Source organism: Nanorana parkeri, unplaced genomic scaffold (genome assembly GCF_000935625.1).
Source record: "Nanorana parkeri isolate BGI_ZX_2015 unplaced genomic scaffold, ASM93562v1 scaffold304, whole genome shotgun sequence".
In the NCBI taxonomy this organism is placed as follows: Eukaryota; Metazoa; Chordata; class Amphibia; order Anura; family Dicroglossidae; genus Nanorana; species Nanorana parkeri.
Window position 1 is genome coordinate 577662 of NW_017306572.1, and position 14437 is coordinate 592098.

Consider the following 14437-nt stretch of genomic DNA (forward strand, 5'->3'; position numbering starts at 1 on the left):
ACATGTTAATACTTGCCCAAAGCCTGGCCACTGCATTATTAACAGACATTCAGTCTGCTATGGGTAAGAGTACATGAATGAAGCTTTGTGATCACATGGCCGCCAAACTAACCTTTAAAATGTTAAAAAGCAAATGTGATTACAGTCAGAACATATTAAAATGGGCTTTTATTGTAGTGTGCACTAGTACTTTAAACTGATGAGGGGGTGTGTATTGAAGTGTGCATTTTAGGAAGTCAAGGTATGCCCTCTGGTCTTAATGTAAACTTGTGTAGGTTTAATGTTAACAAGCGATTCATCCAGTATCGGTCAAGTGCAGGCCCATGCTTTCAGAGAAGCCCTGTCAGCTGTACCTAATACAGTCTGTTTCAATCTGCAACCAGGTATAGTGTATCATGACCACATTGTGGACTTGGCACTGAGGAAAAAGGAGGGAATAAAGTCCAGTTGTCAGTTTCAAGAGAACGGAAGACTGTAAGCAAGTAAAGGAGAATTATGAGGCGAGTGATTTTAACTCAGCCTCATAATCTGAACCGACCTGTGACAATAAAACTGTCACAGGTCGGCTCAGTAGATCAGGAAGTGAGCGAACACATACTGTCGCTCGCTCACTTCTCGATCTATCCCTGCAGAGAGCTGTGACTGTCACTCACGGCTTCCCGCAGGGATTCCCCCCTCCCCTGTCCGATCATCCAGCGCTGACTGGAGGAACGGAGTGCTGTTCTGGATAGGCAGAGCCAGCTGTCAATCCCGCAGCTGGGTGGATCTCGACAGCAATGTCGGGATCCGTCCCGGCTGCGGCGTCTCAGTATACCGCGAGCTGTAGCTTGCGACATACTGAGCTTTGGGTCACAGGGGTACGCTAGTCTGTGTTCTCCCGTGACCCTTAGGAGTACTATGGGGAAAAGCCCTGACCCAAGAGTTCTCCTTTAAGCTACCTAAAATCCTTACATTGTATTTAACTTAGCATAACACAATGTCTTTCCGATGACAGACTGAGTTTTACTTTAAGTTGTTGTATTTCACACAGGTTTATGAAACTTGTTTTTTTGTTGTGCAACAACATATAAAGTATACAATGGATCACTTTAAAGAAAACATAAATGCAGGGTTTTTTTAAGCATTTTTGCTTTGCTTATACACGTTGTTATCTGCTTCAAAGCTCAATTCAACTCACACCTTTTTTTCTCTTTATAGTCTGGTACCTACACATGTTATGATTGTTAATTTTGGTTTGGAAATGCCTAGAAATACCTATTGTTAGTGGAAATGCACTTCCTGCTTTCTCACTCCAGTGCTCTATGCTGGCAGAGATGTGAAGAGGCCACGCTCCTGATCACAAGTGTCCTCACACAGACTAAAAATGACAAGGAAGAGAGGTGGCATATCTGACTATGTCTGTTACATTACAGAGTGCACTAGATCAAACACTGTACACACATTATGTAACTGTTGTAGCAGGAAGTCATTTGTAGCAGTGAAGTAATTTAAAGCAGAACTCGGGGGGAAATTATTCTTAACTTTCGCAGTGTGACTGCAAGGGTTAGGTGCTCATTTTTGCCTAGGTTTAAAAATAGTAGTTAGACTCACCTGATCCTCCGAGCCAGCTTCTGACTCGCTCCCACTCTGCTCCAGAGATGGTATGTGTCTCAGCACCCTCACGTCCTATACACAAAGGGGGGAATTTATCAACACTGGAGCAGACAAAATCTGGAGCAGATTTGCACTGCAACCAATCAGCTTATCTGTCTAATTTCCAAATCTTACCTGAGCAAACTGAAGAGAGATGCTGATTGATTGCCATGGGCAACTGCTCCAAAATCTGTCTGCTCCAGTTTTGATAAAATCTTCCCCTTATGTCGACTCTGCCGCCTGCATAGTAGAGATGCACTGTAGTCGTGCTCTGCTGATCCCCTTATCTCAGTGCATGTCTACAAGGCAGGGGCTGTTTAAAAGACTCAATAGACTCTCTACATTCTCTAACAACATGAAACACCCACACTGATTCTGATGGCCGAAAACCATGTGATGTTTGCCTAAATGGGAGTGGCATTTTTTATTCATGGCATAAAAGAAGTACAGTAGTTTATTCAAATAGTAATAATATAAAGAATTAGTAATGCTGACATATACCTTACTGACTCATGCCAAAGCTGAATAGGCAGACAGGTATAAAAGACACAAAAAATGCAGCTCTCTATTCATTAATACATCATTCAAATTTTTTTTTAAACTAATCCTTGATCCTGCGGCAGTCAGCACTCACCTCTCTCTGAACTCTGAATTACTTACTGCTGAGCCCTGCACTCTGAGTTTCATGCTCCTAACCTATGAACTCTGTGCAACTTACTCCTCACCCCTGCACTTTTGATTACTAACGTATGACCCCTGCACTCTGCATTACACAATACTGACCTCTGAACTTTGCATGATTTACTACTGACCTCTGAACTCTGCATTTCTTACGTCTGACCCCCTGCATCCTGCGTTATTCACTACTGACCCCTGAGCTCTGCATTACTTACGTATGTCCCCTAAACAGTTCACACCTTCCTTACTAAGTGCTAACCTCTGAACTCTGCCTTACATACTACTGACCTCTGAATTAGGCATTACGGAGTCCTGACCCCTGCACTAAGTATTACTTACAAATGACCTTTGAACTCTGAATTACTCACTATTGATGCTGCACTTCCTACTACTGGCCTCTGAAGTCTGCAATAAATACTACTGACTTGTGAACACTGCATTATTTACTACTGACCACTGATAAATGTGTTACTTATTACTGACCCCTAAACTCTTCAAACCTTCCTTTATAGAACCTTGCTAGTGTATATCCAAAAAGGTGTGCTGCGCCTGGTGACCTTTGATCTCTTCCAACTTGTTCAGGTATATCTCCACCTCTCCGGGGTTCTCTACCTCTGCCCTGTGCCAACTGAAGCATATTTCCAATATGACTGCTGTGATGTCACCCTTTTCAAATGAGGGGACTGGCTTTACCAAAAGCCCCTATACTGGCCCTTCTAAGTAAGCTTACCTAAATTCAAAAGCCAGTGCATTATGGGTACAGAGGCATATTTCTGCAATAATTTGCTGGTACCACACAATTCAGACAGGCTGGATCTGGCGCTAACCCAAGGTAGAGGCAAACCTTAACCTCATCACTACTGATTAGTTGCAGCAGATAATAAAGCTGGCCCTACACATATAGATAGATTTAATTCCTTCAGCCTGTGGGAAGAACAAAAGAAATATAACAGATTCGTCAATCCACAGTAAATAGTGGGAATGGACAATTCTCCCCTACTGGGCTATTGTATCCTAAGATAAATGTATATTGTAGAAGCACTGGACCCCTTGCATGGATGTGAACAATTGGTACAATTCGTGAATCTTGGAGGTTGCTCACCATTTACAAGGGTATACTGTACCAAGCATTCTTCATAAACTATTTTAGAGTATTGGAAAAATGAGAGCGCCAGTCAGTATGAACAATTTCTGTATAACGTTGTTTAGATCCACCAACAAGTATGTAGTGCAAAGGCTTAAAAGAGAACTAAAGCCAAACCTTTTTTTTTGTATAGTTCTCTTTTCGGTCACAGGAGTACATTTACTAACTGTTTGACTAATGTGACCCAAACTCAGCACAGAGCTTCGCTGCAGCTAGGAAAGATCCCAACAATATTAATGGGATCTACCCCACTGCCTGATTGACAGCTGGCTCTGCCTCTCTAGAGCCAGCGGTGTCCGCCCCTTGCCTGTCTGGCCATCCAATGAGTGCTGCAGGAACAGAGAGGGGAGGAGGGAATCCCGGTGGGGAGCGGTGACTGACATGGAGAAGACCATGAGCTGAACAATCAGCGTTTTGTGATCACTCCGTTTTCGAGCTATAGAGCTTCAGCGGCACCCGTCAGCTCAAAGTATTGGAAAGAGTACATTTTACTCCCAATGCTTTTACATTAAGCAGGTCATTCAGTTATAGATGTCTCCATCCATGCTAAACAGCATGGACGAATTTTCCTTTTTAGGCTCTTGTATTCTGACAGCAGGCGCCTGCCACTGTTAGAATACCTGAGCTGATTGGCTGCAGTCTATGTTCAGCCAACAGTTTTCCACCTGGCTTCTTCCATTGAAAAATCAACTTGTGGAGCCAGGTGATGCTCAGAAAATCTAGCAGTGTATACTCATTCATTTTCAGTTTGTGTCTATTCTGTATGCCTTTTTTGGTTTGTGATGACTATTTAACTAATAGCTTTCAGTGTACAGCCAATGAAATAAAAGCTTTCAAGCCATCTGCAAGTCCATTCAGCACTCTTTCCTTGTGTAGCAATGGATGACAGCAGAGCAACAGCAGCACATGCCTATGCAAGCTATCCTAAAGTGTAGACTATAAGGCAGCTCCTCCTTCTCGTGCCTCATGTGTAAGCAGCACAGGCTTTCTGCTTCAGCTCACTTCTCTCCCGATCTCCAGGTCTGACAGCCACACTTCCATGTCCCATACCTCCAGGCTTTTTTACTATAAAGGGAGAACATACTTCACCCGCACGCTGCGCAAGCCCTGCAAAAACAATTCTATTCAAAACACTACTTGTCTGGAAAGAAGAGACAGCACAGATCGCAAAAGGGGTTGCAGGGAAATAATAAGCCAGGCGATTAAATACAAAAAAACCATGAGGACCTGTCAGCACAAACTGGACAAGCAAGCAGCAACAGATGTCCAATGAGATGCTGAGTTTTACTATTGAACTGACCCTACAGGAGAAGAGTAGACTTGTGCAAAGAGAATGATCCCTCCAAGCAGCACCATGGGAGACAGTGTAGAGAAGGAGGATGAACTTGGAAATCCTGAACAGCCCCACTCTCCAGCTTCCACAAGTAGCCAGGAATCAAAGGTATTTCATTTTTATTGTTTGCACCTGAAATGATTGCATGGTCTTTGCATACATGCGATTCCATTGTGGAAGGTGCCAGAACAAGTGTCACTTATTATAAAACCCTCTGTCTGTGTGTAGGTTGTGATCCTAGACTAAGGGTGACAATGTTATATATTATTGTTTCTTTTAAGTGTTTGTGTTTATATCTTCATTTGTACATTTTCATTCACAGGCTGCAGTGTAGTTGTAATGTCACAATCAATGCCTAGGATGTTGAAAAATATTAAATTGCAAAGTGATTTTATAACACATAAAAGAGAAGAACAGACCATTTGTGACAATGGTAACACAAGGCTGCAATGCCATGGATTTATACATGTGATTTAATGTTCCCAAAAAGCATACCTTACCTACTTTGGAGATATAAGCCAGATCTTCAGATATTCTGTCATTGAATGCAGCTATGAAATGTTAATGTGTGCCTATCTTGCACTTGAAAAATAAGGTAAAAGGGTTGGCATGGAATGTTCTGTATGCCACTAATGTCTGCAACTTAGGTCAGCTTCTGTGTACATTGATGTAGTAGTGTTATTATCACAGATACCTAAACTGGTTATGAAGTCTCTCTGTTCTGTGTTGATCTTTACCAGTCAGGTGCACATAGCGAACATGATTTCTATGACTACAAATGTTTAGATTTTTGCAGCCTAAACTGGCAATTAGTATGGTTCACTTCACTGCACTAATGGGGCAGTGGAAACATGCTGGAACCAAATTCTGCAACAAATGTGTAAACATCTCCCCGCTGGATTTAATAGGACTACTTCATGACAGTGTGCTCTGAGCACGGAGATGAATTAGGGTGTTTGTTTAATGCTAGCCAAACAGAACAATTTATTATTTAAAAAGTCACAGGACAATAGGAAAAGTTCAGTGACCTACAGCAAATGGTCAGAGATTAGCTGGTTTTGGAATTGTCTGGTATCACTAAGCCAGAGGTGCTCATTCACTTGTCCCCAACTGTCTACAGGTGGCCATGCATGATACAGTTAGTATGTACAATTTCTGTATAATGTTATTAGATGTACCAACAACTATCTAGTGCAGGGGCTTATGCTGGTCATACACTTATAGATTTCTCCATCCACACACTCTCCTGCAGGCTATTGCATTTAGACAACTAGCGCCTGCCATGGTCAGGATATCCTTTTGGCTGCAGTCACTGTTCAGCCAACCTTCTTCCACCCTGTTCCTTCAGATAATCAACTTTTGTTGAGTCAGGTGGTGTAGGCAGGGCCACACACATCACAGATTTTGGCTGAGTCAGCAGAACTTGGCATACGTTTATGGCACTGTACTAGCTAAACAATCTATTCAATTAAAATTCAATCGGATAGATCCTCACATGGCATTGTTGTTGATAAATCTAAAGGAGAGTCTGTTGTCAGGTTTTAACATGTGTGCACAGATTAAATGCCAATTTTATGGAACTCTGGTTTGCTCCCAGGTATCGGTGTATATCATTGCTCTTTATGTTCTCCTAAAAAGCTTTTGAAAATGTATATATAAAGCTGACCTTTGCACTGGAAAATATATGATATTGCAATACCCGCCCCCCCTCTAACCTCCCCCCTCCTCCCGGGCCCCAACACACACTGCAAAAGGTTAAATATTTTTTTATTGCCTAGGGGTAGAGGTATACGGTGTAATAATTACCATATTTTCACTCCTGTTGGCTCCTTCCCACTATGCGACCCGTTCCCCAAAGCTTCCTCTCGAAGGCGTTCCCACAACCAATCGCATGTTTGCCCCCTCCACATACAATGCAGGACTAATAGCCCTGCATTTTACGTGATGATGCTAAGGGACCGCTCATAGTCTGGATCGCCAGAGAGAAGAAAGTGCCAGTACTTGCCAGAGAGGGAGTTAAGGAAAACATTCGAGCATTTTCCTCTTTTCTGTAGAGTTAACAAACATTTAGGGTTTGCAGTGCGGGGGACCCCACTACAAGGGTAGTTTTTGTTCCATTTTAACAACTCAATAAAAATGAATATTTAAGACCCGTAGAAGAACTAGAAGACATAGTTTCAGAACGTAGGAGCACAAGCTAGTATATATAAAAATGAGCTCTGTTGCTAACATGAGCTTTAAAGAAGACTTCTAGAAGATGACCCTTTGAGCTGAGAGAACTCTGATCTACACATATTCAGCTAACAACTGCCTATTGTTGCACTTCTGGCTGTGAAACTTTGCTCCATACTCTCTGTATAATAGTTACTGGACCTATATAGGTTATCCGGATTCTCCTGAACACCCATGAGAATTGTAGAGCGGCAATCATTGACTGAAAGTGGACCGGGAATGCCAACGTACATCTGAATTTCTATATTTTACATTACACTTACTACTCCAATCCACTTACTTGACATCTGTTATAATAGTTCACTAAGCTGCCAGTTTTAAAAGTAGGTAATGTGGGATACCTAATTGAGAAGCCCCTGGATTGCAGCAGCAATTTATGGCTCCCATTGTATTAGTTCAAGCACAGTAATGTCAGGCTTAGTGAACCCGAACAGATACTTTACAGCTACAGAACAAGTGAGCTGCTAGAGACTAGACTGCTCTCTATTTATGTGCTGCTTAATAGTGTCGCTTGACACATCTAGGCCCCAGTGCAAGACATGAGCCAGGACTGAGTTTTAGTCCTATGCACACTGTTGTAGACGTGGTATTCACTATAACTCCTTCTGCAGTTAACCTATCACTGTAAGAGTTAGCTGCTTGTTAATGCTGCAAAAATGACTTTTACTTTCCTGATCCCCACTCCCCCAGCAGTTGGCACTCACCTCTTTTGTCTATTGTCTGGCTTGTGTTGTGGACTGTCCCTCAGCATCCTCGCCCTTAGCCCTGCATTATACATGATGACATCAGTTTGCCTCCAACCACCGGAGCTCAGATGGGAAGAGGTTATGGGCACTGATCTTAGAGCTTGCAGGAGTAGGGATCAGGTAAATATAAGTCCTTAAATATCTCTAGACAAAAACAATCAGTTAATCCTTGCAGTGTGAGGATAGCCCCATTGTGAAGGTAGCTGACTTTTCCTGGAGATAGGCTGGTGTTTGTATATACCTAGGTAGGACCTATGCAGGAGAAGTAGTGAGCCCAATTGCAACCTCCAACTCAGCCATCCTTGTTCCTATGATACTTTCACTCAGTAGTTTGAAGACTGTATAAATATACTGTAAAAATGTTATTGGCTTAACATCTGCACGTGGATGGCTAACATATAATACCAAATACAAATTAATAAAAGAGTACTAAAGTCCACAATTTGGTACTGATACTGTGCTTGTGCAAAATACATCCACAAGAATAAAAGTACCCCCAATTTAAGATTATTGGGGGTTACCCTACTTGATACCCCTGTCGATCATATATTTCATCTATGCCAAAGGCTACCACTGCTCAGGCAGTTGTCTAGCTTTCTTGGGCATAACATAGCCTGCTTTCAGCAATCCAAAAATGCAATGGTTTTCCATTGTGCTACCACTGTGGAAAGCAATTGCTTTGGTAGCTGTCAAAACAGCTAATCAGTAGCAAGGTGGGGGGCAAGCCAGTAGATGTTTCAACTTCTACCTCTTTAAGTTATAAAATAGACTTTAACAAACTCAAACAGACATGCCTTGTTTTCCTGGTACATCAGGCTTATGCCGTTTTTCCATTTTTAGTCTCATTTTTTATAAGCTAAAAATAACAGTGCTATTTTTCACCCATCAAAGGAAACCTTGAAGACAAAATGCTGCACCTAACAGCCGTCACCCTTATAATAGGTCATCTGTCTATGCATTACTGTTACTATACTGTTATACAATTACAGGTGCAGGGTTAAAGGTATGATCTAAATGGGTTTTGATTACCTGATGATTGTAAAGGCTTTTTAAAGGTCTAAAAATAGAACAGTGCTTTCTCTTTCATGCCTTGTTCTTATAGGCTAATAGCTTTACAAAAGAATTCATAAGTAGCTTAAGCTATCTGCTTGCCATTTTCAATATAAATTTTTAAATGCAATCTTGCCTCTGGAAGTGTAAAGTCAGAGAGCAGTAGTGCAAAACTATTTGGTACACCATGCTCTTTATAGGCTTGTATAATAAAATAAAAATGATTTCCACTGTCTGTGTACATGTACTAAATACACTATATTAATTTTCTGAATGTATCCTTTCTGAGTGTGATTTATATGACGGCTTGCCTCCGAAATCTCACTTCTGAAAATGACATTTTAAATTAGTATTAGGATGATAGTGATTTTGTTATTTGTGACTCATGGCTAGGGTTCATCGAATACAGATGCCCTTCTCTGCTAATTCTGGTAATTAAATTGTTCCACTCATCAGATCAATGTTGAATGTCTCCATTCCATTGTATTTGTTGTGTTAATGTAGTGTTCTATATTTGTAGCAGTTTATGATAAAAGAAAGACATTGTAAATGGTTGCTCTTCCATGTTTTATTCTGTTAAGCCAAATTGGTTCAGTTGTTGAGACTCAGAGGCATTATGGCTTTCATTTATATTTATAAGTAAAGGAAATCTGGGGTTTTAAAGGACAACATAAAATGTGCAAGTTTTGACATTTTTATTATACTATAACACAATGTATAAGAGAGAATTAAAAACATACATTTTCAGCGCCTGGTAAATTCCAAGCAGTACACTAGGGCTGTTTATAGGAATATTCAATCTGTTATGCCTTGCTGTGATAAGTGTAATTTAACCAGTTTGAAAACACATCTCTTCTAATGGGGAAATATGTGTTCCAGAGTCCCCACTGGGCATAAAGAAGACATGACCCATGAATATGCTTGCATTATGTTGTCAATAATACATGTATAAAACTGAATACAGAATCAGACCCTGGGTGTCTTGCCTATGTGCTTTGCAGAAAGCAATTAAGATGCAAATAAGGTGTATCCCTTTAACCTTTACTTTAATAAGTATTGAGAAAATGCTCAGTGATATAAGGTCACTTTTAAAAATAATATTCAATATCAGGCATGCAAGATATACACCCTAATACAGACTGACACATAAACACACACACACACACACACACACACACACACACACATACATACGTACACACACACACTCGCACGTGCTTGACATGATACAATATTTTGGACTCCTCCTAATACAACAGACTTCTATTTTTTGATTTTAGATTTAAATCAAGCAGGCAGTTTTTTTATTTTGATTATTAATGTATAAAGCATTGGCATTTTCTATAGCCTTTTACAGAAATAGGGTTCCTGCAGCTGTTGGATTTACACTTAGTCCATGTTCACACCTAAGTGCGACAAAACTCTCAACACAAGAAATCCCACTCATTTCTATGGCTCCTGTTCACACCTGAAAGTTTTGTCGCAAGCTGTAAAATGCAGAGCGCTGGAAAAGGTACATAAGCTTCTTTCAGGCCGATTACAGCGTGTTTGGCCGCATAGACTTCAAAAGAAGCGCATGAAAATACACAACACAAGCGTGTTGCACATTTCTGTGCGCGTTGTTATGCGTTTGTGTACATGTTTGATCATTAACTGCAATGCATTTCAATTTGCTCAATTTTTTTTTGCACAAGTCTTTGTTTATACGTGTCTAAGGCCTTGAAAAACATGCTAAACACGCTAGATGGTATGCTAAACAAAATGTGCGCTAATATGTGCGAAAAATTATGACACCTAGGTGTGAACGAAGCCTCACATGCTCTTGCTTTGTAGCTCATTTAATAAGTGCAAGGTCCACCTTTTGCAAAAAATCAATACATGCACAAACATTAATAAAAAAATGAGCATGTATTGACATTTTGCATTGGAGCCTGCAAAGCATTGCAACCATGATCAGGAGATCATAGGTACAATGCTCTAGTTCCTGCAGACCCTTCCTCCCAGTCTCCGTCCATCCCAAAGTATGGATATTTAGCTACCGAGACAGGAGTAAGAATAAATGGATTAAGAGTGCGGTGTACTCACTTGTGTTCCTTTGAGAACTATGAATCCCTTTGCCACTGGACTTGTAGTTGATTTGTAGTTTCTCTATTGAGACTTGTAGTTTCTCCATGCGCTATTTTTTCTGATCGTACTGCCCTGGAACGCAGGGCATTGCTGTACCACGTGTTCTGGTACAGGCGATCGCATTGCGGGTGGGGGATGTGTCGGCGGTGCCATTGACATGAATGGCACCATCACACCCCCTCCTGCCCCAGGACGCGGCACAGCTTTATTTATGCGATAGTGCATTCTGGGCTCAAACCACGCCGGAACGCACTGCATATGGTGTGACAGGGTTTTGAAAGTTTGGTTGACAGCTGAAATAAGCATGCTGGAGAAAGTAACTGGTTTGAGAGACAGGTAAAATGGTCAGTCTAGTTCTACTTGAAGGTGTGGTTTTGAAAAGCTTCATAATGTGTTGTGATTCCTATCCAAAACCATTATAAGAATCTGCCCAGGCAACCAATCAGCTTCTCTGTTTCATAGCTTTCAAAGCTTAACTGAACAAACTAAAGAGAGAAGCTTATTGGTTGCAAAGGACAATTGCTCCAGATTCTGCCTGTTCCCGTTTTTATTAATCACCCTACCCCCCATTGATGGTTAAAAAAAACCACAACTGCTTTTTGGCCAGTGTGCTGCATATATATTGACATATAAAATAAAAACAAAGGCAAAGACAATAAAAAAGGCAAATCTTTGCTCATGCGCAAATCACACTGGAATGTTCACACCAGGCCCAGTTATATTAGAACCAGAGCTTTCCTTTGGTTCTGTCATTTTATGCAAAATATTAATATGTCCCCCATAAAAAAATTAAAAATCTTGCTCCCTCTCTTTGCCACCTCTGTTTTGTAGAAGCTGCCTCACTGGCTTGTCATGCATTGCAGAGGTTCAGTTTCTGCCACTGTGAAATGCTGGTTGTCGATTTGCTAGCTGTTGATTATATGCCGTCGGTACTCCATACACATGGCACCTGATTTAATGTAAAGTGGAGTGAAGTAAGCAAATTGGAAATAGAAGGCCTAAATTTTGCATTGTCACTTGTTCCCAGTTTTTATTTTTACTTAAATCTGCCCGTCATGTTGTCCCCATCAATGGCTAAGTAGCTGTGGCAAAGGCTGAAATCAGGATTTACATTGCACTATTGCATATGCTGGGAAGAAGTCTGGTGTGGGTGACATACGTTTTTATTTAGGAATGTCTTGTTTTCTATTTTCTTCATGCTTTTAATATATACAGTATATATGTACAAACACATACATAGCATGTATGTTGTATATTAGCCTTATGTATAGATCTGATGCAAAGAGGATTAGTTAAGTGTGTATCTTCAAAAACATTTCCTTTTCATTGTTAAGCCAGTGTTAGGTTGCTTTTTTTAATGCTCCTGGATCTGAATTTGTTACACAGAATCTAGGCGCCCATGCAATGGCTTTGTTTGTTGACTTTTTTTAAAGCTATTTATAGCTCTCACTTCCTTTTGCATCACACATGTATTTTTCTTCCTCCGTGATGCACATCAAGGGTCTTTGTCATCTATTAGGTGGATGACACACGTTCTTGATGTGTATCATGGAATAATGATTCGCTATTACGTTTTATCAAGGCTGGTAGCTCCTCACGATTTCACTAAATTGACGGGCTCAGCACCTGAAAGCTAAAGAAATCCTCTGGCTTTGATGTTGTCTGTGATTGCTATAGCAACCCTTATGATGTCACAGGGAGAAGATCTACGTTCTAAGTGGATAAGCAGCAGAACAGATGGATTCCAAGGGATACCACCTATTCAGTGATACAAAGCATAAGTAATCAAAAGCAACAGTTGCAGGCTGCCAGCTGTATGCCAAGGATGATTATGTTAAGATGTAGATCTCTTCTTTTCTCTCTTCATTTTATCTTGTGCCTGAAAGTGTTTTATTATAATAGTTGGAAATATATACACATGAATGTATTTACGGATAATTGTGCTTTATATTGCACAACTGAAATAGCAGCAGTGACAATGACACAATCCTTATTCTGGTCTGAGCTGCATGAATATTTCCAGTACTCCCTTTCCAAAATAATCTGTTCAGTTCGTAATATCTGATTATCACTAGATATATTCTTTACAAGAAAAAACGGGTAAGTCAGCTTTTCTGTCTGGTTAGTGTGATAGCTGTTTGTGCTAATCTGCTGAAGCCAACAAAACATCAGCGGCTGATATATATGGCTGTACTACAGAAATATATTTTATGTATAGACTCTGTAAGGGCTTTTGTTGGAAATCCCTCTGTGGCACAGTTTTCACTTCTAATGGGTATCATACAATTCATATTCTACAGCTTATTTCTAATATCAGGTAGGAAGCGGTGCTAAGTGGTGTTTCTCTGAGTATTTTTAACATATTCTGCCAGAGATAGGGTTTATTACTGATGCTGGCAGGCATAGCCTATTTTTAATTTGGGAATGTTAATAACTCAGAAATAGAGATAAAAGTTGTCCAACCCAGACACTACATTAGAAATCTCCATTTAGCCCCCAAAGCACCCAATAATGCCCTCTCTTGGAATAGCAAACATCACACCCAGTTCATTCTTGCTTGCAGATGTCACAGTATTACTGTGGAATGTGCACTAGAAATGTCATCACATCCAAATGAAGCTTCCCGTTATAGTTTTAGGGGGGGGGGGGGGAGCAGTAGGAGCAACTGCCCCGAGTGCAGTTTTTCTTGTAGGGGAAGGGGGCTGCATGGCAAGCTGTACCCTCCTCATCACATGCGTGTACGGTTTTTATGCTCTAGATCCCTGGTGACCAACATGAGGCTCACCGGCTCCCTGTGTGTCGCCCGCTAAGTGTGGGGAACCATTAAACAAAACTGCAAGGGCTCCTAATGTGCTGGCTGCTTTCCAGTGCTGGTGGAGTTAAAGTGCAAACATAGACGGCTAATGTGCAGTCTGAAAATTCCTTTCTGCATACTAGCTCCTGAAGTCCCAGCCACATCCTAGTGGGATGAAATGTAATAGGTAAATGTAATAGGTAGAAGAGGCTGCCACTCTAAACTCCCAGCTGTGGGGTAAGTCGGCCCCCCTGTACAGCCTTGGTTACATGGGTTGTCAGCTGCTTGCTGCTACTGTGCTGATCTCTGCAGAAGCAGCACAGTAGCAGCGATCAGCTGGTGCCCAAGGCTGAATCAGCAGAGTAGCAGCAAGCAGATGGTGCCCAAGGCTGAATAATAGGGGTCCGATGCTGAGGTGCTGTCCTCTACACTGCTGTCCTTTGCAAAGGCTTCCCCTCCCCCACTTCAGCGTCGGGCACCTATTATTCAGCCTTGGGCACCAGCTGATCGCTGCTACTGTGCTGCTTCTGCAGAGATCAGCACAGTAGTAGCAAGCTGGTGCCCAAGGCTGAATAATAGGAGCCCAACGCTGGGGTGGGGGAGGGGAAGCCTTTGCAAAGGACAGCACCTCAGCGTCGGGCCCCTATTATTCTCTGCAGAAGGCTCCCCCCACCTCACCCCAGCGTCGGACACCAAGACAC

General features: G+C 41.4%; 1 protein-coding gene across 1 annotated transcript in view; it reads left to right on the plus strand.

Annotated features, from left to right (window-relative positions):
* The first annotated feature begins 4469 nt into the window (after nt 1-4469).
* The window catches only part of STAC (SH3 and cysteine rich domain), a 187153-nt gene continuing 177185 nt past the window's right edge, over nt 4470-14437 (plus strand). The window contains exon 1 of the mRNA XM_018557802.1: nt 4470-4895. Within this exon, the coding sequence (XP_018413304.1) occupies nt 4788-4895 (108 nt within the window). The 5' untranslated portion in view covers nt 4470-4787. The remainder of the gene's footprint in view (nt 4896-14437) is intronic.